Source organism: Thalassophryne amazonica, chromosome 14 (genome assembly GCF_902500255.1).
Source record: "Thalassophryne amazonica chromosome 14, fThaAma1.1, whole genome shotgun sequence".
Classification (NCBI taxonomy): Eukaryota; Metazoa; Chordata; class Actinopteri; order Batrachoidiformes; family Batrachoididae; genus Thalassophryne; species Thalassophryne amazonica.
The window spans coordinates 35668483-35695459 of NC_047116.1; the positions used below are offsets into that span (position 1 = coordinate 35668483).

General features: G+C 40.5%; 1 protein-coding gene across 1 annotated transcript; it reads right to left on the bottom strand.

The window, feature by feature from the left end:
- Positions 1 to 163: 163 nt before the first annotated feature.
- On the bottom strand, positions 164 to 26465 carry xrcc5 (X-ray repair complementing defective repair in Chinese hamster cells 5). The gene is made up of 21 exons (XM_034186178.1): positions 26363 to 26465; positions 25599 to 25712; positions 25331 to 25514; positions 21876 to 21924; positions 21668 to 21790; positions 21205 to 21384; positions 20936 to 21050; positions 19954 to 20092; positions 19757 to 19869; positions 19616 to 19678; positions 19398 to 19535; positions 19233 to 19320; positions 12646 to 12776; positions 12275 to 12471; positions 10826 to 10919; positions 10596 to 10665; positions 10341 to 10450; positions 9996 to 10092; positions 4590 to 4657; positions 4422 to 4496; positions 164 to 606 (listed from the first exon to the last, which is right to left on the bottom strand). Exons 1-21 carry the CDS (start codon positions 26375 to 26377, stop codon positions 592 to 594), a joined length of 2178 nt encoding a protein of 725 aa, XP_034042069.1. The 5' UTR covers positions 26378 to 26465; the 3' UTR covers positions 164 to 591.
- Between the last annotated feature and the right edge of the window lie 512 nt (positions 26466 to 26977).

Consider the following 26977-nt stretch of genomic DNA (forward strand, 5'->3'; position numbering starts at 1 on the left):
GTTTTAAAGCATTTTAAACATGGTGAGATACTGGTTTACTAAGAATTCCACAATGCACTGTACAATTTTCAAAATAAACCTCGCTGCATTTTGCTTTGGTATATTTGTCAGGAATCTGTATCAATCATGAATATTTTGTTTAAAAATATAGCACAAAACTGAGCAGTCTTCATCAACAATTAAGCTTTATTCAGATAATAAAACGGCTGTTTGCTGGACACAACACTGCTCTTTTCTGTGATGTCCCCAAAAGGCCTCTGGCGCACATGAAACTTGAGATTGAAAGCACTCAATCTATCAAAGCAAATTACCATGGAATGTAAACAAGAGATTTGCAACATTTAGAGACACTTCTACATTCAAAATATTCTCAGTGAAGCACTTAACAAAATAGCATTAGGTGTGGTTTCTGTAAAACGTGGTTTATGAAGTATGAGATAGCGAAGTATGAATAGCGAGATGTTCTGTAAAAGGATCTGTGGTGTCAGTGTAGGAGGCCTGACAAAGGATGGCTGATTGGTTCAGTCTGGCTGCAATGAATAACTGCATTCTTCTCCTTTCCCAGCTTGTCCACTGCAAATGCCTCCATTCTTACATCATGTCCAGCTGCACAGGAAGAAGAAGAAAATAAGCCCAAAGACTGGACGCATGAGTCCCACATATAGAGGCACACCCTAACAGACAAAAAACAGCTTTAGCATGAGTGCAGGGCATAAAACCTTTGGCACTGGTTAGATAAGCTTTTAGCTGAATGACTATTTTAATTTTATTAAACATGGTGAAAATACTGCTTTTTGTGACAGAAACAACTGAACAGTTTGGAGTGTATTCTGATGCAGAAGTTAATTATCACTTTCCTCAAAACCACCACATCAGGCATTTGGCCCTCGCCCATAAGTGTCAAACTCTGTCACACTTGAAAGCCACAACACTAGAAATGGACTATTCTGTTAGGTGCACTCCTATCACCACTTCTAAGGAACAGAATTAATTATGTTATTGTATTAAGTTATTTACCTTTAATTACTTCAATTCAATTTTATTTCTATAGCACCAAACCATAATGAAAGGCACCCGAAGGCGCTTTACAAGAGCAAGAGCAGATCAGGTGTAATGGGGTGGCCACCCACTCTGGCCACCACCACAACAATAAAATAATAATAGAAACAAGATTCAAGAAATTTGTCCCAGATACAAAACTATCTGGCAGAGTATCCATTTGCATTAACACCAAACAGCAGTGGACTAACAGATAAAGTGATAAAATGTAGAGTGTGACCAAAAAGTATTTAGTCAGTCCCTGATTGTGCAAGTTATCCTACTTAGAAAGATGAGAGGTCTGTAATTTTCACCAGAGGTACACTTCAATTATGATAGACAAAATGAGAAAAAAAAAATCCAGGAAATCACATTGTAGGATTTTTAAAGAATTTATTTGTAAATTATGGTGGAAAATAAGTATTTGGTCAGTAACAAAAGTTCAACTCAATACTTTGTAACATAATCTTTGTTGGCAATGACAGAGGTCAAATGTGTCCTGTAAGTCTTCACCATGTTTGCACACACTGTAGCTGGTATTTTGGCTCATTCCTCCATGCAGATCTCCTCTAGAGCAGTGATGTTTTGGGGCTGTCGCTGGGCAACATGGACTTTCAACTCCCTCAACAAATTTTCTAGGAGGTTGAGGTCTGGAGACTGGCTCGGCCACTCCAGGACCTTGAAATGCTTTTTACGGAGCCACTCCTTCATTGCCTGAGTGGTGTGTTTGGGATCATTGTCATGCTGGAAGACCCAGCCATGTTGCATCTTCAATGCTCTCACTGATGGAAGGAGGTTTTGGCATAAAATCTCACGATACATGGCCACGTTTATTCTTCCCTTAAGACAGATCAGTCATCCTGTCCCCTTTGTAGAAAAACAGCCCCAAAGCATGATGTTTCCACCCCCATGCTTCACAGTAGATATGGTGTTCTTGGGATGCAACTCAGCATTCATGTTCCCCCAAACATGACTAGTGGAGTTTTTACTAAAATGTTCTATTTCGGTTTCATCTGACCACATGATATTTTCCCAATCTTCTTCTGGATCATCCATATGCTCTCTGGCAAACTTCAGATGGGCCTGGACATGTACTGTCTTAAGCAGCCCTGGCACTGTAGGATTTGAGTTCCTCTCTGCGTAGTGTGTAGCCTTTGTTACTTTGGTCCCAGCTCTCTGCAGGTCATTCATCAGGTCCCTCCGTGTAGTTCTGGGATTTTTGTTCAAAGTTCTCATGATCATTTTGACCCCACGGGATGACATCTCACGTGGAGCCCCAAATCGAGGGAGATTATCAATGGTCTTGTATGTCTTCCATTTTCTTACAATTGCTCCCACAGTTGATTTATTCACACCAACCTGCTTGACTATTGTAGATTCACTCTTCCCAGCCTGGTGCACATCTACAATTTTCTTCCTGATGTCCTTCGACAGCTCTTTGGTCTTGGCCATGGTTGAGTTTGGAGTCTGAAGTTTGAGGTTGTGGATAGGTGTCTTTTATACAGATAACGAGTTCCAACAGGTGCCATTACTACAGGTAACAGGTGGAGGACAGAAGAGCTTCTTAAAGAAGTTACAGGTCTGTGAGAGCCAGAAATCTTGCTTGTTTGTGGGTGACCAAATACTTATTTTCCACCATAATTTAGAAATAAATTCTTCAAAAATCCTACAATGTGATTTCCTGATTTTTTTTTTTTCCTCATTTTGTCTCTCACAGTTGAAGTGTACCTATGATGAAAATTACAGACCTCTCTCATCTTTCTAAGTAGGAGAACTTGCACAATCAGGGGCTGACTAAATACTTTTTGGCCCCACTGTAAAATGCCACACTTCACCAGCATTACCCAAAAACTGGATGAGATGACACCAAGACTCTTGTCAGATGAAGCAAAAAAAAAAAAAAAAAGATTCACCACAACTAGGTCCATGTCAGTTATATGAAAGAGAAATCATGAGTTTTATCTGAAATTCTGATTTTGATATTCTGATGAGCAAGTTAATCTGTTCTAAGTGTTTTGTAATTGGCATCCTCTCCTTAGTATTGACTGCAGTACTCTAATGTAAAATTATTACTAGCAGCTTGCAGCAATTACAACATAATTACTGTAAACGGCTGTAACCTGAAAATTAATTGTAACTGAATTAATTGAAACGTATGATGGTCTGTCAAGGACAAAGTAATTGGCTTCTGAGAAAAAACAGCAAAAATTCAGCTCAGGGTTCAATGGTGACTTAACTTGGCATGCAGTTGCAGGTGTGAGGATATTTGTTGTTGTTATTCCTGGGTTTTTCATCTGTCTGTGAGAAAAATAAGTTATTTTGAAGAGTTTTAATCCAATCTGGACTCAATTTGTTGAATGTTTCAATGTTCGGCCAAGGACAAAATTATGTGATTTGCTTATACAGTACACGGGGAACATTTAGAAGAAATTTGTTTAAAAACACAGCTGTGGTTAATATGAAATCATGTATCACTTTTATATTGGTCACATGGCTTTGTGACCTTGGGTGACCATGTAAAGTCAAACTCAAGGTCACAAATGCTGAACACAGTTTGAGGCCAAAATATATTAAACATGATGATAGGATGGTTTGTTAGTGGAGGATAAAATAATTCTATGTTTGACAGAACTGATTAAATGCCAAGGCCACACACACACACACACACACACACACACACACACACACACACACACACACACACACACACACACACACACACAAAATAGATTACAGTGTCAGTACGTCCCTTCAGCTACTCCCTTTTTTCCACTCAGGGTCGCCACAGCAGATCCCAGGTGGATCTACATGTTGATATGGCACAGGTTTTACACTGGATGCCCTTCCTGATGCAACTCAACATTACATGAAGAAATATGGCAGGGGTGGGGTTCAAACCAGGAACCTTCTAGATTACAATGTCAGTGAATGACAAATTAATTTACATGACTCCATGTCAAACAAGTCAGGTGAAGGTATTGCTCACTCCGAGTGTCCCCATTCAGTTCACGTTTTTAAACACTGATGCAGTGAAAATCTGAAGTGTAAGTTCTCCTGAGGATAATGTGCATGTAACCCTGCAGCCCAAAATGTTAACTCTGGGTCGAGTACAGAGTGCCCACAGCAATGAGAATGTTCTCTGTGTATGCAGCTTTACAATCCTCAATTGGAATATATGCTGACAATAAAACAGAGCAAATGGTACGTCTGTGTTGTTAATCTTTGTCCTGACATTAATTGTAGATGGAATGTATCTGTTCAATGAGCCTTAAGCTTTATGCAAGTGCCCTACATGGAGGAATGTGCTCGAATGAGTCCTATTCTATTGATTTGCACACTAACTGAGGCTTGTCACAGACAAAACATTTCAAACAGGCATTTACCAAGTCATCGACATCTCCAGTATCTTCTGGTGCTGGTGCAGCCACTTCTTCCTTCTTCACCTCAGGAACTAAAAACTGAGAACACAACAGGCTTCATTCAATCACAGGTGCTTTGCAAATGCATGCATTCGACCTTCACCAGCACACAGAGATTTCTCCCTGACTCACCTGAGCAGCTTCCTCTTTGGACACGGTGCTTCCTTCCACTTCGCATTTGCTGATCAAAGTAATGGCATCTGTCAAACAGAGACGAATAATAAGCCCACAACCAATGGCATGTTCTTCTAGGAGACAAGTGCCGCCATTCAGGTGCCAGCTGAGAATCAACCAGTGATAAAAGTGAGGTAATAAAATAAAAACATGAACTTTTTGTGCTGAGTGGATGGGACCAGTGGGAGGACCCAAAGCATCCATATGCAAAGGCTAAAGGTCCAAAGTCATCAAATTTGAGTTTTGGGAACCTCCCAAAAAGGAATTTGAAATTTTGCATTCTCTGACATGCATTCTGATGCACTTTAACCATCAAATCCAGTCTGGTTTCTGATAAACAGAAAGGCAGAAATGATATGTTATAAATACAATGCATTATTAGACTGGCATTATTATTAGACAGTATAACTGAACACACAGACGTGAAAGATGCCAAAACATCACATGAACATACAGTAGTGTTCAGAATAATAGTAGTGCTATGTGACTAAAAAGATTAATCCAGGTTTTGAGTATATTTCTTAATGTTACATGGGAAACAAGGTACCAGTAGATTCAGTAGATTCTCACAAATCCAACAAGACCAAGCATTCATGATATGCACACTCTTAAGGCTATGAAATTGGGCTATTAGTAAAAAAAAGTAGAAAAGGGGGTGTTCACAATAATAGTAGTGTGGAATTCAGTCAGTGAGTTTGTCAATTTTGTGGAACAAACAGGTGTGAATCAGATGTCCCCTATTTAAGGATGAAGCCAGCACCTGTTGAACATGCTTTTCTCTTTGAAAGCCTGAGGAAAATGGAACGTTCAAGACATTGTTCAGAAGAACAGCGTAGTTTGATTAAAAAGTTGATTGGAGAGGGGAAAACTTGATGATCTCCAATGCTTTAAAATGGACAAAAAAAAAAACAGACTCGTGGAAGAAAACGGAAAACAACCACCAAAATGGATAGAAGAATAACCAGAATGGCAAGGGCTCACCCATTGATCAGCGCCAGGATGATCAAAGACAGTCTGGAGTTACCTGTAAGTGCTGTGACAGTTAGAAGATGCCTGTGTGAAGCTAATTTATGTGCAAGAATCCCCCGCAAAGTCCCTCTGTTAAATAAAAGACATGTGCAGAAGAGGTTACAATTTGCCAAACCACCCCCTTGAACACAAGCTCGGGGTGATCAGGACGCTTCAACACAGAGCCCTACAGGTGCCCACAACTGCAGAGGGAAGGGCTAAAGAACAACAACTTGTCCGGAAAGCCCTCACAGTATGTGGGTACCCACGATGGTCCCTGGACAAAGTGCAGAAGTCCCAGAGAACAAAGAGACCAGATAGACAGGAGATGGAGACAAGAAGAAGAGGAGTGTCTCTCCCTTATTTAGCAGGAGTAGGGGAAAAACTACAGAGGATCTTCAGACAGCACAAAATCCCAGTTTACTTTAAACCGGTTAACACCTTGAGACAGAAATTAGTTCACCCTAAGGACAGGATCCCTAGTTACAAACAGAGCAATGTAGTGTATTCTATCAGATGTCAGGAAAACTGTAACGAACACTACATAGGTGAGACTAAGCAACCTTTACACAAAAAGCTATACCAGCACCGCAGAGAGGGCGCCAGTGGACCTCAGTCTGCAGTTCATCTCCACCTTAAAGACACTAGCCACATGTTTGAGGACAAGGAAGTTAAAATATTAGCCAGAGAGAAGAAATGGTTTGAGAGAGGGGTCAAGGAGGCATTCTTTGTGAAACGTTTGAAACCCAGCCTTAACCGGGGAGGGGGTCTGAGACGCGCTTTATCCCCTGTTTACAATGGGGTACTCAGGTCAAAGCAGTTTCAGTCTTTTGTTCATGGTAATGAGTCATTCATGTCATCAGCAGAGTCGTCAAGGGAGCCATCAGGAGAGGGACAGCTGCCCTGTCATTAGGAGGGTGCTAACTAGAGCACAATAGGTGCTAATTAGAGCTATTGTTTAGTCACCAGCCTATAGCAGTCTGCCTCTCGGTAGGAGGGGTCTGGTTAGATTTAAAACTCCAGCTTTTGTGACTTCTTGATTATTCTTCTCTACAAGAGTCAAGACAGAAGTCAGACCACCAGAGCAAGAATTTTAGCTGAGGAAGCTTCTGCGATTTGAAGCGAAACGTCCTCGCGTCAAGCAACCCAGTCCAGTCGAAGATTCAAGCTTCTCTACTATGGAAACCACCTGGACAACTGAGAGCCTACACAGAAATTTGCCAAAGAACACATCAACTGGCCTAAAGAGAAATGGAGGAATATTTTGTGGACTGATGAGAGTAAAACTGTTCTTTTTGGGTCCAAGGGCCGCAGACAGTTTGTGAGATGATCCCCAAACTCTGAATTCAAGCCACAGTTCACAGTGAAGACAGTGAAGCATGGTGGTGCAAGCATCATGATATGGGCATGTTTCTCCTACTATGGTGTTGGGCCTATATATCGCATACCAGGTATCATGGATCAGTTTGGATATGTCAAAATACTTGAAGAGGTCATGTTGCCTTATGCTGAAGAGGACATGCCCTTTAAATTGGTATTTCAACAAGACAATGACCCCAAGCACACTAGTAAACGAGCAAAATCTTGGTACCAAATGAACAAAATAAATGTTTTGGAGTGGCCTGCCCAATCCCCGGACCTAAATCCAATTGAACTTTTCAAAAAAGCTGTTTCTGAAGCAAAACCAAGAAATGTGAATGAATTGTGGAATGTTGTTAAAGAATCTTGGAGCGGAATAACAGCTGAAAGGTGCCACAAGTTGGTTGACTCCATGCCTCGCAGATGTGAAGAAATCATGAAAAACTGTGGTTATACAACTAAATACTAGTTTAGTGATTCACAGGATTGCTTAAAAAGCAGTTTGAACATAATAGTTTTGAGTTTGTAGCGTCAACAACAGATGTTACTATTATTGTGAACACCCCCTTTTCTACTTTTTTTTTTACTAATAGCCCAATTTCATAGCCTTAAGAGTGTGCATATCATGAATGCTTGGTCTTGTTGGATTTGTGAGAATCTACTGAATCTACTGGTACCTTGTTTCCCATGTAACAATAAGAAATATACTGAAAACCTGGATTAATCTTTTTCGTCACATAGCACTACTGTTATTCTGAACACTACTGTATAGTGTAATAATCAGATATATAATCCAGTAATATCACCTATATTTTTCTGAATTGGGCCATTTTACATAAAGAGTACTTTTACTTTTTTATGTACGTACATTTTAATAGTATTGCTTTTGTATTTTTAGCCTTCACTAGTCATCCAATACAGGACTTTAAATTTGTTGCTTTGTTAGTCTGCTGCTACACACTCCTATCCACTGGGTGGTGGTAATGCCATTTTGCCAACCACCATTGATTACAAGAAGACGAGAGTGCTAACTTCATGGTAACTTAGCAATGATAACTTGCAGTAACATCACCTGTTTGATGTCATACATTGATAATGATACAAGTGTCTGGATAACCACAATGGATAACTAACATCCGCCAACGGTGCTTCAAACAATGTTCTCACAGTACCTTGATGCTGAATGCAGCAGCTAGATTAACTTAGCTGACATGAGAAAAATACTATAGTTTTAAGCATGGACAAAACTCCATGATGGAACACAAACACCCTGATATTGGGTTGGGGAGACTTTTATTCAAAGGATACACAATGAACAGCACAGTCCCAACCAGATTTCCTATTGAACGGGCTGAATTTTGTGTAGGGTCGACTGTTGCTCGATCAAATGACCAAACAAAATCTACAATATATAAAGCATATCCGTTTCCTGTTTGACAAAAAAATATGATATCCAAGAACAGCCTTAAATTTTCATTTCTGGCTTCATCTTACTTTTTTGTTCTTACTTATTACCTGTGGCCATCAAATATGGCCACCAATATTGCGAAGAGTTTGTGTGCGTGCATGCGTCCGTCCGTGCTCTGCGTAAGTCCCGTCCTATTACTGCCAAAGTCTTCAAATTCACAGGGAACATCCTTGGGACACAGACCTTCAGAGATGGCTAACCTTGACCTATTTTTAGAGGTTAAAAAGTCACATTCTGTTTCATTCTGTTTTTTTTTTTTTGGTTTTTTTTTTTTTAGGGGCGGGGGGAGTAGAGCGGCACCCTGATGTCAGTGGCTGGACTAGCTAGCTGCAAACTCCATTTTGTTTGCGTGTAAATATAACCTCTTTGTCATATTTTATGTAAAAGCTAGCGAGAAATAAACACTTCTAAAACTGAAAATGCTGTTTTTGTAACCTGATACACCTCTGGATTCATTTACGAGACGTCAGCATGCACGCTAAAGGCTCCTTGACGCTTGCACAACTTTGATTCACGCACCCGTATGCAGTGTGTCATACTGGTGAGTAAACCTGCTGTGAACCCGTGTAGACTGAGCATGAGATGTGCGCAAAGGAAATTTTGAAATGTTCAAAAAATCTCTCACGCATCAGTCATGCAACAAACAAACAAACGTGAAATGGCTGTGAACCTTGCACAATCTACTCGCCAACACTACATGCTGATGCACGTTGATGCTTGATGGTGCGTGAGATGGCACAAGAAGAAGTGAACAGTGTGAGTGGTTGCATCAGCACACCGCATCACAGCGCAGCTCATCTGAATGATTATAACATCATAAACGTATTTTTACAGCTACATACAAGAAGGAAAGAACATGCAACTGTTTTACCATGCCATTACAATGTAAACATGACAAATAATTACCTTTTTAGATGGCTCCAAATGCTTTCTCCACCTTGTTCCGCGCGCGAGAAAAGCAGCAACTGGAGTGCTCCTGTGTGATTCCGGAAGTGATTAGAAGCATTTTCAACAGCTAACTCGCAGAGAAAATGATTAATCCACTACAAGAAAGTATTTTATGTACACAGCGTCCAGCACACAACGTGTGGCAGCCAGTGGAACAAAGCACAGCATCCAGCTGGGAACACAGAGGGTGGGATCGTCATGATGATGTGCATTCAAGTGCATCCATCAAAAGTGTCAGGGCACCTTAACTTCCGCTAACTCAAAACTAGCCTCCGCTCTTTTCAAAAGCTCATGTATGCGCACACACGCCCTCCTGCAGATGCCATTAAAATGTAAATATTTTTTCTGATTGACTGATTAACAGAGGGGCTTTATTGACAAGATATATATATATATATATATATATATATATATTGCACTGGGATACCAATTAAACAACTACAAATTGTAAAGAAGAATGCTCATAAGGCTGAGGGTATTTTTGCATTGCATTATATTTTAAAACTTACAAAACATTAAAATTTCATCTTGTAACCTAAACGGAGAAAATAAGAAGGATGAAACCCACAGCCTTATAATACCTTGAACAAGCAAGTCCCAGAAGACATCTAAACCTCTGTTTGGGATGCTTCTTTTCAGCGACTGGAGGTAGCTATTGTACAGATCAGCATTCCCCATCTGAGTCAGGAAAGATAAACATTCAAAATCCATTTAGGAGATGACACATATACACATTCTTTCACAAGAAATGGCTTCGGCTCAAGTTGTGTGAAACTTAACAGACCCACTTCACTCTTCACAAGATGACTCATAATCTCCACAACAAATACTAAAACTGTAAATTCTGATAGCTCAAACATTATTTCACTTAGGCAGCATAAACATTTCCACACAGTGCCAAAAGCAGACGCGTTTACTTACAGTACCTTTACTGACTGTTCTCTAAAAGCCTGGATGCAGGTGATGCTTTTCATATAGTAGTGTGTGTTTTTGTTGCCAAGCAACTGCTCTATCCTGTAAGTCAGCTGCTGACAGACTGGGAAGGACGTGAGGGTCAGCGCAACCAAACAAAAAGATAAACACAATTACGTTACAAGGGCTGAACATGAGTCATGACAATTTATAATACAACTAGACAAAATGTTTATCTTGGCACAAAAGACAGAAGAACATCTTCTCACCCTCTCCAAATGGAAGAGTCTTCTGCTTGACCAGAGCGCGGAAGTCTCGGGCAGGATCAACGCTTCCCACCTGGTGAAGTTTTAAATATTTGTGAAGGCCAAGTTGAAATGGAACTTTTGAAATATCCTTATGAGAACATTTTATGAAGTACTTTAAATGGAATGTCTGATTTATGTCGACAGTATTTATGTCTTTAGGATTATGTCATCCTGTGATCTCAGTTTCTCACCGAAGTAACGGAGCCTTCAGCAATGTCAGCCAGATTATATTCTTCCTCCTCCTCCTCATCCATCTTCTCCTTCTTGGCATCTGGCTGATCAGTGCTGGATAAAGGAACGATTCAGTCTGAATCATTAAACGTGGATTATGATGTAAATAATCAGTGCGCTCACAGAAAACAGAGTAGTAGCGCAGGTAGGTGAATGGATAAGGAGCTGGCCTGCCAATATGTAGAGGTGGGTTTGAATCTTGCTCGTGCTACCTGTCTGTGTCCTTGGACAAGACATTTAATCTACATGGTCTCCGTCCATCTAGCTGTAAATAGGTACCCGCTTTGGCTGGGGAAGTAACCTGCGTCAGACTGGCGTCCCAGCTGGGTTGAGTCGTAAACTCTCATCCGCTCGACGCCACGTAATCAATCCAGAGATAAGCACCAGGCTTTACAGCCTATAAAGGACTTACTTTTTCTTCTTTGACAGAAAGCACACTTTTTAAACAAGAGCAATCTGAGATTTCTGACGTCTGCCAAGGGATGTGATTTACACTGTGACCCGGACTTTACCTGGATCCGGATTCCACAATACAGTGCAATAATTGCACACTGATCCAGAATGGTCCAACTGATCAAGATGTTGCAATCTGATATTTAATTCATAAACTGAAACAAAATATTGTCTTCCTGATCTTGGTTTTACATCATGATGTCGTATCTCTGAAGTAGTTTTGACGTAACCCTTAAAAGTCTACAGAGTGAAATTGTGAACCAGAATCCGGATCTGGATCCTCCAAAATTTAATGGAGTCTTCCAAGGCCAAACATCAATGTGTAGTTTTGATGTAATCCTCAAAATCTGACAAAGTGAAGCGTACGAATTGAAATCCTGATCCAGAATACCTCAAAAATTCAGTGGAGTTTTCATTTTTATGTAATCCTTCAAATTCTACATAAAGTGAAATCTTGATCCAGAATCCAGATCTGGATCACCTCCCAAATTTAATGGAGTCTTCCACAGCCTAATAACTATCTGTGGTGAAAATTTCATCAAAATTCATGGAGTAGTTTTGACGTAATCCTGCTAACAGACAGACAGACAAATAAATAAACATCAACGATTTTATTACGTCCTTGGCAGACATTTAAAAAAAAAAAAACATGAGTCACCAGAAGATAAGATATTCCCCCTCACTTAGTTCCCACAAATCAGTAATATAAAGTGTCAGTGGATCACCAGTTTCATTCATATTTAGCATAAGGGTACAGCCTTATGCTAAATATGAATGAAACGGGTCAACTGGTTCTTGAGATACCATACTAGCAAGCAAAAACGGACAGATGGACGGACATGCTGATCGCTATAACCCCTGGATTTCATATCAGGTGATAAAAAAAGAAATACATTATTTCTGGATTACATTTACTTACCTTTTAAACTACAGCAAAATAGTGAATCTAAACTTACTCTTTGCCAAATATCTGAGCACTAGTCTTCAGCTGCTTTTTCTTTTCCACTTCTGTGAGAGGAAAGATGCTCTTCATCTTGTCCAGAGATGCTTGACAATGTTCACTAATTGCCTCAGGGCGCTCAAGAGCAGCTTTTAGCCATGGCTCCATGGGGGGAAGAGGTGTGCCGGGGCATACTGCCCGATGATGTAGGCACTGAAAGACATTGGGCAGAGGGGCCGAGGCTCATGAAGGCCGAGGGGGAAGCAATCCGATTGTCTGATGTTAACAACTTGGAGAAAAACTTCCCCGACACCCTCAACACTGAAATATAATGAATACACTGCTGCAGCACTTCAAAGCCACAGAATTCACGCTGGACTACACTACCTGGAAGTGCCTCTGGAAGCCGGGGTTTGGAATCTGATGGACTTTGAACATGTCCTTTATTTCCCCATTTTCATCCTTGCCTGTCAACATCATGGAGTCAATGAGAGAGTCCACAGCAGACAGCTGAGCATCTAGAGGATCATAAGGCAAACAAATGTCAATTTCCTTTTTCCCCCCTCACCAAACGTCTTTCAGGTGTTCCTCTGTTAACAAAAGGACACACTGTGTCAGTGATGCAAAGAGCTTAAAAAACCAGGTACGGTATAACCAGGTATACCTTAAAATCAGGTATACATCCACTGTGCAAGTTTCAGACCTGTACTTCAGAACCAGAGACTCTGGCCCAACATGTGCCTCTGGACTGAAGCAGCCTTTGCTTTCATATTTCAGCTGCAACTCTAAACTGAAGCCACAATCATTTTGTCTGTGACAGATTAGATTTGGCACTGATCATGTGACTGAATAGCGCCATCTAGTGGAACGTCTGGATTATGCTAAATGAAAATGCCTAAGTATGTGACAAATGCACAAAACTGTAAACATTTTCAAATCAGACCCAACTATTGTTTCACCAAGTTTCACTATCATATTGATTAATAAGGCACAAATATATAATAATAACAACAACAACATTAATACTACTACTACTAATAATAATAATAATAATAATGGAACCTCTGATTGAAGAGGAACAATATGGGTTCCGTCCTGGTCGTGAAACAACTGACCAGCTCTTCATTGCTGGGAGCATGCCCAGTCAGTCTACATGTGTTTTGTGGACTTGGAGAAGCCATATGATCAGATACTGTGAGAGGTGCTGCGGGAGTATGGAGTCAGGGGGTCCCTTCTCAGGGCCATCCAATCTCTGTACTCACAAAGCGAGAGCTGTGTTCGGGTGCTCGGCAGTAAGTCGGACTTGTTTCCGGTGGGGGTTGGCCTCCGCCAGGGCTGCGCCTTGTAAACCAATCCTGTTTGTGATATTCATGGACAGGATATTGAAGCGTAGTCGGGGGAGGAGGGTTTCCAGTTTGGTGGGTTCAGGGTCTCATCATTGGTTTTTGCAGATGATGTGGTCCTGTTGACTTCATCGGCCTGTGACCTCCAACACTCACTGGATCGGTTCGCAGCCGAGTGTGAAGCGGCTGGGATGAGGATCAGCACCTCTGAATCTGAGGCCATGGTTCTCAGCAGGAAACCGATGGATTTCCTACTCTGGGTAGGGAATGCAGTCTTGCCCCAAGTGAAGGAGTTCAAGTACCTCGGGGTCTTGTTCACGAGTGAGGGGACAATGAAGCGTGAGATTGGCCAAAGAATCGGCGCCGCAGGAACGGTGTTGCATTCGCTCTACCGTACTGTTGTGACAAAAAGGGATCTGAGCCAAAAGGCAAAGCTCTCGATCTACTGGTCATTTTTCGTTCCTACTCTCACCTATGAGGGTTGGGTGATGACCGAAAGAACTAGATCGTGGGTACAAGCGGCCTTAGGAGGGTGGCTGGTGTCTCCCTTAGAGATAGGGTGAGAAGCTTAGTCATCTGTAGGGAGCTCGGAGTGGAGCCGCTGCTACTTTGCGTTGAAATGAGCCAGCTGAGGCGGTCCGGGCATCCGGTAAGGATGCCCCCTGGGCATCTCCCTAGGGAGGTGTTCCAGGCACATCCATCTGGGAGGAGACCCCGGGGAAGACGCCTCGGGATCCCACAGTCAGAGGTAGTCAATGTGGCCCGGGAAAAGGGAAGTCTGGGGTCCCCTGCTGGAGCTGTTGCCACCGCGACCCAATCCCGGATAAGCGGTTGAAGAAGAGTAATGAGAGAGTTATAATATAGAGTTATATAATATATATATATTATATAAAGAGTTATATAATAATGCATATAGAATAGTTTTATTAAAGGTAATATTCTGTGTGAAGGGAAAGGTGGGCTGTGATGAGCCTAAAACCAATACACAACAGCTACAAAAAACAAAACAAAACAAAAAAAAACTAAAAAATACATTATTATTTCAGGACAATTCATGTTTCCATTATCCTCTTAAAAGTCCAATAAATCATAAAAATATATATGCATTCCATCAAACAATTTAAAATGCAGTAAAACTCACACATAATGGATTCAGGTGGACCAGTGAAGTCTGTCCGTTATAATCAAAATCCATTATATGCATAAAATGGACAAAATCCATATCTAAAATCCAGTGGCGGGTACAGCTAACCAAAAAGTTAGCTCTGATAACCACTAATCAGCTAAATGAAAAGCTATTTTTTATACCGCTAAACTGATAAACCACAAAAAAATTTAGCGGAAGCTATAGCTAACCGCTAACCAATAACTTTCAGTATTGTCTGCAGTACACTCTCAGCTACTAACAAGCCAATTTTGAGTTTAAACACTGCCAGCACTTCTGACAAAATCAAAGGCAATCATAAACCCAAACACAGCCAATGAGTCAGCACTTATGTCTTTGTGCGTCCTGCCCACTGCTGTAGGGAAGCATAATTTACCCTGACAGCATACAGAGGTTCAGCCGTGAGGCAGAGGTCTTGAAAAGGAAAGCAGGTTTGACTTATCGTTTTGATTTATAAATCAAATTAATCCGGATAGAATAACTACATTAATGTCAACTCTTAAAATGTACAAAGTGAAAATATAACATATATGTTAATTTTAAAATACTGCACTAATTCTGAAGATTTGAACACACACAGATGCCCAAATGGATTATGGGTAAGTTGTGATTCGACAACGTATAATGGCAGTAGATTGTAGTGTTCTATGCATTTTGACCCCGGTTATATCACATGGTTGTCGACCTGAATCAGAAGTCAATGAACAGACTTTTCGGTTTTAGAAATGCCTTTTTTTTTGTTAGAAATGAAAAAATGTCATATTTTACAAAACCCATTTATTTGTAAACACCAACACACACATTAAATTAACTTGTATTGCTTTTACATAGAATGAATTAGTCAGCCAATCAGTGTGAGCGGAGGCTGAGTTTACCCATAATCCCTTTGGGCATCTGTGTGTGCTAATGTTCAAATCTTCAGAATTAGCGCATTATTTTAAAACTAACAGATATGTGGTATATTTTCACTTTGTACATTTTAAGAGTTGACATTAATGTAGTTATTCTATCCGGATTAATTTGATTTATAAATCAAAACCATAAGTCAATGCTGCTTTCCTTTTCAAAACGTCTGCCTCATGGCTGGACCGCTGTATGCTGTCAAGGGTAATGACCTTTGGCTTTTTTTTGTGTGGCAGCCTGGTGGCCAGACCCCTTCTGCTGTGGTAGAGTTGAGCTCAGCCCCTCTTAGCTGCCTCACTGCGGCAAAATACATACCAGGGCTGTACGCTTAGCTTTTTCACTAGGAGCACAGGTGCTCCTAAATGAAAAAATTTAGGAGCACAGATAAAAATTTAGGAGCACTGTGAAATTTCTTGATACAATTTTATTATTAACGCAAAGACACATACTGTACAGAGAGTACCTTTTCTACACACACATGCACATTTTATATGATTCTAATGTTGTATTTATTTCATTGTTTTTTACTTCCTTTTCTATCATTATTTACATCATTGCTTTTGTCCATTTCATTATTTTGCTGTGTATTTCTTGTATTATTTTAAACCCTCACACACACATAACATCCCCGTCCCACTTTTTATACTCAGGTCGCCTACTACGCTTAGCTACATTCAACCAACGGTCCACAGCACACACACACACACACACACACACACACACACACACACACACACACACACACACACACACACACACACACACACACACACACACACACACACACACACACACACACACACACACACACACACACACTCTTGTCGATTTGTACAGATGTGGGAATGGTTTTCTCTATGGGATATACAGTGGTCCCTCGTTTATCGTGGGAGTTACGTTCTAAAAATAGCCCACGATAGGCGAAATCCGCGAAGTGGCCAGTGTTATTTTTTACAATTATTACAGATGTTTTAAAGCTGTAAAACCCCTCACTACACACTTTATACACTTTTCTCAATCAGGCATGAACATTTTCTCACTTTTCTCTTGTGTGTAAACACTCTCAAAGTTCAAACCTGAGTAGAAAAATCCCGGTCCCCCCACTCCCCAATTCAAGGGGGTACCTATGCTTGTTCCCCATGTTGAAAATATACCCCCTATCTAGGGAAAACCTTCAGACAATCACCCCCCTATCATGGGCTTTTTTGCATGATATTTTTTTATAATTTTATTTTTTACTGGGGTCTGATGAAAAACTACCCCCTTTTTCGAAAATCTCGGGAGATGGTTTGAAAATAGGGCTGCCACAAACGACTATTTTGATAGTCGACTAGTCAACAATTATTTTTGCGATTAGTCGACTAGTCGGATCATCAATCATTCAGAAATATAAAGAGTGTGGTACTTTATAGTAAATCTGTGTCAGGTAGGCAGTTTTCAAAAACTAAATGTCCATGCTGGAAGGAGACAAGTGAGGGAAGCCACCAAGACACAACTCTGCAACATTTTTATTTTTATCTTCATTTTACTTATAGTCCCAACTTTTTCTGATTTGTGGTTGTTTCTGTTGCATTTCTGAAATTACAGAACTGCTTTAAAGAAAAGTGTGAACATTTTATTGTGTTTTAAAACTTTGTGGCGCAAATGCAAACACCAAACTCTTATAAAGAGGAAAAAATACCTGGACATGTGCAGGAAAACTGATATAAACTGAACAGAACAATGCAGGCTGATTTGACTCCCCATAATTTTTGTATAAATAAATCAGAATAAAATAAGAGGTAACTCACTTTGAAATTAATAAAACATATAGCTGCAGCTTATAATAACTTTTCAAAATAAAAAAAATCAGGAGCTTGTATTTTTATTCTGACTCCAGTTCATTTAGTGTGATGAAGTCATTTATTTCTCCTCATCGCTTAAGATTGAACAAATAAATACTTTTGGAAAATAGCAGCTGTTAAAGTTCAGAATTCTCACCTGCTTTTTGTGATCTGTGCTTCTGAACATCACTGCAGCAGGGTTTATTTTTTATCCAGTGTTTGTGTAATTTTTCCTCAGTTCATTCAGATATTCTAATTTTTTAAGGATGTTTTTAAGGATATTTGACCGTTTATTTTATCTCATGATCTCATAAATTCAGTATACGACGCGCACATGGTGTGAACAGGATGGTGCCGTCAGAAAAACACCGGTAGAGAAAGAGCAGAGAAAAGAAAAGTAAAGAAAAGTAGTTTTTTTTTGTTGTTGTTATTGTTTTGTTTTGTTTTTTTATGTTTACTCGGGTTAAAATCCTCTCTCTGCTCCGCGCTCGCTGTGTCACGTGCACTGATGGTTCTCAGCAGAATGTAACGTCTCGTGCCTCCGTTCGCAGTCTCACACACACACACACACACCTCCTCTGGTAAACTGCGCATTTTAGACGGCTTTGAACAAGACGGCCACCGTTTTAATCAGCCGTCTTATCCAAGTTTGAACGTTCAAATGACGGCAGGACGGCTCGATAGGCCGCGAAAGGTGAACCGTGAATGAAAGGGTTGAAATACATTCTCGCACACGTGCGCCCGTTTTATTTTTTTACTGCGTAAAATGGTAGCAGTCTAAAGGTTATCAGAACTAAATTTATTGGAAGCTAATTGGTCCACTGATGGTTTTTGAAGTTAGCTGAAAAGCTAATGCACGAACAAAAAGTTATCTTTGATAATTAGTGGTTAGCGGATTAGCGGAACTGTGCCCACCACTGCTAAAATCCATGTATAAAATGGCCGAAATCTGTTATATGTATGTAACGGATTAGTTACAGTCAGGAGCCACCCAACGATCTACGGTGAATCCCCAGCACCAATTAAGCTTACTTATTTCCTTGATTAAAAGCCTGTCCTTGAATCAGGACCTGCCTCATTTAATGACTGGGTCAAAACTTCGTCTGAAAAAATAAATGCCTGACTTAAATAAGCGCTGGACATCATGTGTATTACATTTGGTCGAGTCACTCTTTTCTAAATCTGCTGTGGAGTAGTACCTTAAAATCCTGAAGCCTGATTTATGCTCCTGCAACTCTGTAACTCCATGGCCATGCAATGATGTCGATGTGCACATTACCATTTTAAAGTTTTCAGTCGCGTCTTTATGCAATTTACAGCAGGAACAGCGTCTTCTTCTGGATTAATTCATCCATTCAAGGCTAGCCCATTTTGAAGAGCACCCTGTATTTTCACTTCAGCAGACATTTCTTAACGCTGAGAAACATTCCTTTATTCTCTCTTTTTAATAATAATAATGATTCTAGCGCTATGTGCCTTGTAGCATCAGAATACTTTTTTAAAATCATTTCAACAAGATCAAGATCATACAGTTTTTGTTGCCTGTGACATTTTTCACCAAATGTTTACTTTGAGGCTTTCCTCAACAACTCAGAACCCCCTGGATTAAATTATTCTGTGAGGCAAAAACTTTGCGTTTTTGCAAATTGTAGTTTTCATGAGTTGAGCAACAAATCCTATCACTCATTTCACAGTAATGTAACACTGCTTTGAGAACGTTCTGACTTGCAGTAATTGTACCTGATGGTGTGAACTTCTTGTTTTCAAGAGAAGGAAACGCAAACTGTCTGAGGTCTTCCATGAAAGGCAGCTGGATGTAAATCAAACACTGTGGAATATCAAGGATGGGCCGTTAGCGCCATCATACAGAATCAGTGAAGACAATCCAACTGAGTGTGTTCTCACCTCGTAGTGCAGCTTGATGCACGGGAATGCAGCGCCCACTTGGGGGTTGGAGCGCCTATCATATACATATCGTACTATGGCCACCATTTTGAGCTCGTCCAGCGCTCGGATGAGAGCCGACAGCGCCACTCCAGCATGCTGCTCAGAGAAACCAGCAGAAAAACACAAAGTGACCACTACCAACCCACAGCCACTACACCTTTTCACACCATTCTCACCTCATCGTCCCTCGCAGGAAAGATCTTTATGACGTTGTTTCCCATGAAGTGATGGCGATGTACCTGTGAAAACCACTTCAGTCAGATTTACTAAATAAATAAATAAGGCTAAAAAGCTCAGTTAACAATGGTGTAGTGTACCATGTCCTGTTTTGTAAAGCCAAGAACAGCAAAGCACTTCCCATCGTGCTTGTATTTCATCTGTTCTTGATCTACTTTGGAAAAAGGCACAATGTCACTTCCATAACGAAACCCTGCAAAGAGAGAAAAGATAAAGTTTAAAGGATAAATAAAAGGCAGATTTTTCTTGGATGGTGTTAAGAAATTTGTGTTCTCACCTTGAATTGTGTCATCTTTCTGCACCTCTGTCTCATTGTCATCATCCAGGCAGTAGACGGTCTCTCGCTTCACATCATCTTTCTGGCTAGTTTGAGCATCAACTGTAATCCACGTCTTCTTCAGCTTCTCTTCAGTCACCTGGAACACATGAAGACTTAAATCTCTAGACTTTAAAACCACAATTCCACAAGTCAGACTTTATCTCTTAAGTACGACGGCACTTCAAAAAGTTCCCAGCCTCACCTTGAAACAAAAGCATCTGGAGGCTCAAGCTGTGACCTTCTTCCACAAAGGAATAGCAAAGCTTGAATACTGATGGTCCAAGTACATTGAAAATAGACTAGGTTGAAAAATAATGAAAGAACAACTTTCCTACTGTGATGTTTTCCAGGTGGGGTTGCGAACTTTTTTTAAGTACCCTCATCATGGAAGTGGTTTGTTGTTTCACTTTATGATACACAGAGACCACAGTGGTTGCATAAAAACTCACAGCTTAGATGCAAAAAAATATGTATTTAATGGTTAATCTAAAATTGTTTTATATTAAATACATTTAATTTTCTATACCCACCTACTCCAATCAAGGGTCACCATGAGACAGGGTACATCCTGGACAAGACGGCAGTCTGTCCCAGGGCCACATACAGACAGACAAACATCTACACTCACACCAACGGTCAATTTTTAACTGTTCAATTCACCTAACCAGTATGTCTTTGGAAGTGGGAGGACCCAGAGGGAACCCACGAGAACACGAGAAGAACATGTAAACTCTATACAGAACGGACTAGGTGGGAAACAATCCCACGACTTTCTTGCTGTGAAGCAACAGAGCTAACCACTAAGCCACCATGCTGCTTAATTTTCACAGGCGTGATGTTGTTTGAAAATCTTAAATAATTTAGCCTCCAAAAATCAATAACAGAAAAAAATACATTTTAATGGTGGTGTATATTCTTCCAGCACATTTAGTCAACTTACTGCTTTGTATCCAACAATACAGATGGACAGAGAGCTGCCAATGGTGAGCTGACAGGGCCAGGCCATAGGCCTCCGCTCAATACATTTGAACTTACACAGCTGCTCAATGGCATCACTGCAACAGGAGTCAAGCACATCCAAAACCAACATATATGACATCAGTGAAAGACAGAATTCATTACTCTGACAATGTCGAGAGAAACACATACAATGTGTGACAGGCAAAAAGTGACAGTAAAACATTCAGTCTTCAGTAACAACTCTCCAACCTGAAGGTGTATGTTTCATTCAGGCCATCCTCCTCCTCCAGTCTGAGCATGATGTGTTTGACCATTTCCAGACCTTCACGCTGTTCCATGGACAGGCCTTTGCCTGCACCTGGCTGATCAGGCATTCTGCTGTCTCCATCTCCTCCATCACGTTCATTATCCTCCACGGGGAAAGGCAAGCTGGAAGTTCAAAGGTTTTGAGTCACAGCTTTGAAGGAGACCAATTTGAGAGAAACCAAACTGAAGTACTGCTCAGAATCAAAGGACTCTGACTGAAAAAAACATATGTTTGGTGACAGGAAAAGTAAAATACTAAAATGTAAACTATGCAACATGCCTTTTTCAAAGCTATAAATAAAATGTCACTGTAAACAACTGATATTAACAGGTTTTAGGGAGCATCACATATGTATAACAATAAATGTTTGCTTGTAAATTTTATGCTGTGGTTGGTAAACCTTACAAGAACTGCAAAGTGATGTCAGCTTGTTTCAGATTTTCAACAATTACATCTAGCTGCTCTGGGTTGGCTTGGGTGCTGAGGTCAGTGAGGAGGGCAATGTTAAGACGCTCATACTTCTTCCCCCTGAGTGAAGTGAAAGAAAAATGTTTGTTTCTTTGTCACGACCAAGAATTACTTGAAAGATATGGTAAAGGAATCAGCTTCTTACTTGGTTTCTGAGTGGAGAAGATCCATGCAAACTACAAGAGCATCCAGCCCTGTTAATCAGTAGTTATGGTGAAACAGATTCTCAGTCATGAGCACAGAGAACATCAGCGCACACAACTTAATTAAATCCAACACGGTAGATGTCATTTGAGCACAGTGTAGTGGTGGGCTAAAGGTTTTAGACATGTTGTAGTTTGAAAGTTTTCACCATATTTGATGGTCAAAGGTGAGGTTTTTTGCCCTGTATCTCAAAGCTGAACAAACTAATCACTGATTCATAGCCATGAGTCAATGAAGGCCCTTGTGACACAATCGGGAATTTTGGTTGAGAATATGATTTAATTCAATTTAATTTACTTCTATCGTGCCAAATCAAAATAGACGTTCTGAATTATTTCAAAATCCTTTGAGTCCTCAAAATCATTTGTCATTACATAATAGTGTAAAACTGAAGCCCAGAAACACAAACCAATAGTTAACAATTAATAAATAAAATTTGGGGAGGAGGTGACATGGGCACTGGAAAGAGGTGAGGTGATTTTGGACAACTGGAGAAAGAGGTTGGCAAAAAGGAATTGGGCCAATCACAGAGAAGATGAAAGTAGACAGGAGTACAAGAAGATCTAAGGTGAAAAAGAGATGTGACAAAGGGTAAGGAGATGAGATAAAGTGCACTGTACCTGAAGTTGAACACAAAGTGATAAAAGGACTTGTACTAATTGGCTAGACAGAGTGACCGAAATGGAAAGAATGCATAAGTGCTTATGATGACAAAAGATGCAGATGATAGTGTGCTGACAAGTGAAGAGAGTGAGAAGGTGGAGGGAATATTCTGAGGAGCTGATGAATGAAGAAAATGAGAGAGAGAAGGATGGATGATGTGGAGAGAGTAAATCAGGAAGTCCAAGAGGTTAGTAAGGATGAAGTGAGGCCAGCTATGAAGAGGATGAAGAGTGGAAAGGTAGTTGGTCCAGACGACGTTCCAGTGGAAGCAGGGAAATGTTTAGGAGAGATTGCAGCGGAGTTTCTAACCGGATTGTTTAATAAAATCTTGGAAAGTGATGCAAAAAATATGACAAGAGGAGCTGAGATGAAGTGGGTTGGTTCTGATTTTTAAGAACAAGAGCAATGTGTAGCGCTGTAGTAACTACAGATTCATAAAGTTGATCAGCCACAGCATGAAGTTATGGGAAAGTGTAGTAGAAGCTAGACTTAGAAATTAGATGAAGATATGTGAGCAGCAATATGGATTCATGCCAAGAAGAGCAGAACAGATGTAATGTTTTCTCTGAGAATATTGATGGAGATGTAAAGAGCAGGACAGAAGTAGGTGCATTATATGTTTGTGGATTTAGCGAAAGCTTATGGCAGGGTGCCAAGAGCAGAGTTGTGGTATTATATGAGGATGTCCGGAGTGGCAGAGAAGTATGTGAGGGTAGTGCAGGATATGTGCAAGGACAGTGTAACAGCAGTGAGATGCGCAGTAGAAATGACATTCATGATGGAGGTGGGATAACATCAAGGATCAGCTGACTCCTTTCTTGTTTGCAGTGGTGATGGACAGGTTGACGGACAAGATCAAACAAGAGTCTCTGGACTGATGTTTGCAGACAATATTGTGATCTGTAGTGAGAGTAGAGAGCAGGTTGAGTTGAGGTTGGAGAGATGGAGATATGCTCTGAAGACAAGGGGAATGAAAGCCAGTAGGAGCAAGGCTGAATACGAGGTCTGTCCATAAAGTATAGGTCCTTTTTATTTTTTTCAAAAACTATATGGATTTCATTCATATGTTTTTACGTCAGACATGCTTGAACCCTCGTGCGCATGCGTGAGTTTTTCCACGCCTGTCGGTGACGTCATTCGCCTGTGAGCACTCCTTGTGGGAGGAGTCGTCCAGCCCCCCGTCGGAATTCCTTTGTCTGAGAAGTTGCTGAGAGACTGGCGCTTTGTTTGATCAAAATTTTTTCTAAACCTGTGAGACACATCGAAGTGGACACGGTTCAAAAAATTAAGCTGGTTTTCAGTGAAAATTTTAACGGCTGATGAGAGATTTTGAGGTGACACTGTCGCTTTAAGGACTTCCCACAGTGCGAGACGTCGCACAGCGCTCTCAGACGGCGTCATCAGCCTGTTTCAAGCTGAAAACCTCCACATTTCAGGCTCTATTGATCCAGGACGTCGTGAGAGAACAGAGAAGTTTCAGAAGAAGTCGGTTTCAGCATTTTATCCGGATATTCCACTGTTAAAGGAGATTTTTTTAATGAAAGACGTGCGGACGGGTCCGCGCGACGCTCCGCCACAGGAAAAACACCTCTGTTGGAAGCCTTAAGGAGAAGTTGGAACATGTCCAGCTGTTAAACAATTTCTCATATACTCACTCCACTGAAAGCCATCAAAAGCCGCCTGGATTTTACAAATGGTTATCAACACGGAGGTGTTTTTCCTGTGCCGCCGCTCCGCGCCGGCTGCGTCCCGACGCGCAGACCCGTCCGCACGTCTTTCATTAAAAAAATCTCCTTTAACAGTGGAATATCCGGATAAAATGCTGAAACCGACTTCTTCTGAAACTTCTCTGTTCTCTCACGACGTCCTGGATCAATAGAGCCTGAAACAGGCTGATGACGCCACCTGAGAGCGCAGCGCGACGTCTCGCACCGTGGGAAGTCCTTAAAGCGACAGTGTCACCTCAAAATCTCTCATCAGCCGTTAAAATTTTCACTGAAAACCAGCTTAATTTTTCGAACCGTGTCCACTTCGATGTGTCTCACAGGTTTAGAAAAAATTTTGATCAAACAAAGCGCCAGTCTCTCAGCAACTTCTCAGACAAAGGAATTCCGACGAGGGGCTGGATGACTCCTCCCACAAGGAGTGCTCACAGGCGAATGACGTCACCGACAGGCGTGGAAAAACTCACGCATGCGCACGAGGGTTCATGCATGTCTGACGTAAAAACATATGAATGAAATCCATATAGTTTTTGAAAAAAATAAAAAGGACCTATACTTTATGGACAGCCCTCGTACATGTGTGTGAATGAGAGAGGGCCCAGAGGAAAGGTGTGGTTACAAGAAGTAGTGGTGGTTATAGTAGATGAGTTTAAATACTTAGGGAGAGTGTCGTAGAGAGCTGAAGAAGAGAGTACAAGCAGGATGGAGGGGGTGGAGAAAGGTAGCAGGAGTGATATGTGACAGAAGGATATCTGCAAAAGTGAGAAAGGGAAAGTTTACAAGATGCTACACTGTACAGCTTAGAGGCAGTGGCACCAACAAAAAGACAGGAGGCAGAGCTGAAGATGCTGCGATTCTCTTTGGGAGTGACGACGATAGGCATGATTAGAAGTTAACATATCAGAGGGACAGCTCAGGTAGGCCAGTTTGGAGACAAAGTCAAAGAGGTGGCAACCTCAAACAGGAGCAGCTGAAAGAAGAAGATAATATTCATGAAACAAAAAGATACAGTCAGCTTGTTGACTCTCTGGATGGACCTGATTCTCAATCCCATCCAGAAGTTCAAAATCAGCCGCCATTAGATGCCGATGGACTCTGATATGTTGATATTGGCCATCTTGGTCCAGCGAATGCTTGGTGAAGTCTGTACCAAATAAAACTAACGCCAACTCATCTTTAGTCTCAGAAAAAACCTGCAGAAAACAAAAAGCATTTTCAGTGCATGTTGATGATCCCAGTGACTTCCTGATTCGCATTTGTAAATCTATAATACAAACCTGACGTTGCACAAACTTCTGGATGACTTTTTTTGCGAGATCAAAGGAAGATTCCTCACCCGGGGCAGAGTTGGACATGGAGAATCCCACATCCATGCACAGAACCACCGCTGACTACAGAAAACAAACACCACACAACACACTTTTTTTATTTACGTTCTTCACTTTATTGATTTGATTATACTGTTCCATAATATAAAATAAGAGTATAACACAATTATATTATTATTTGGAAATGACTCTGATGTGATTATTTAAAAGGGCACTACTTCATTTTAATAATAAAATTTGAATAAATAAAACAACCGTGACTGATGTAAAAGATTCCACACTTCGTAAGAATGTCACGATACACACGAATGTCTGAACTATAAAATAAATTATAAAAGTAAAGCCCGGGATCATAGAATTAATCGATTCAATTTAAAATTTATCATATCCCTTATCAATTTTATGTGATTTGGTACGAGTAAAATGTAAAAATGTATCTGGTTTGGTAAAAAGTTTTAAACACAAAACAAGAAAAACTGCCAATAATTATATCTGAAAGGAACAGTTGATAAAAATCCAATAAAAATACTTAAAACGAATAAACTCATCAATGACGAATCTTTACCAAGTTACATGTCGAAACATGTCTGCCAACATCACATATCTGAAGCTAAAACAGTAACGAGTGGCGACATTTTTTACATTTATCACGCGAAACATTGACAAAACACTTTAGAATTCACGCAAAAAGAAACAAAATTAGAATGACTTACTTTGGTTCCTGCCATCTTCCTTTCCCCTCCTTCACTGTTTTGTGTCACTGTGTTTTGGCTCCGGGCAGAAAACAGGATGGAAACAAACCGTTCCGGTGTATCGCTCCGGATTTCAAACAAAAACACAAAAAATACAGCCACTGACTGTAACGCCTTACTTGCTTTCTGTGTGCAAACCCATCGATAATTATTGATTTTGCTGCTGCTAAACCTGAAACAATGTAAAAATCAGATGTAGGTCAAAAGCGCCCTCCAGCGTTTACCAGCACACTGAGCACTGAATGATTTCTACAAATACATTCAACCAAATAACAAAAACAGAACCGTGTTTTTCACTCATCTTAAATTTTTTTCCACCATATATATTTGGTGCACTGCTAACCTTAAACTGGGACGTTTAGATTTTCTAACCAATGGCTCCAATCACCATCTGTTCCAAGCCATAACTAGAAACAGTGTAAATAACATATAGAACACCCAAACAAAAAACAGATAATAGTGTAAAACACTGATTTAATTTATTTTGCATCCTGTAAATGTAACATACATACAAAATCAACATATTTGACAATAAGAAAATAGTGGTCATTTAATACGTCAAATCATAAAACCTAA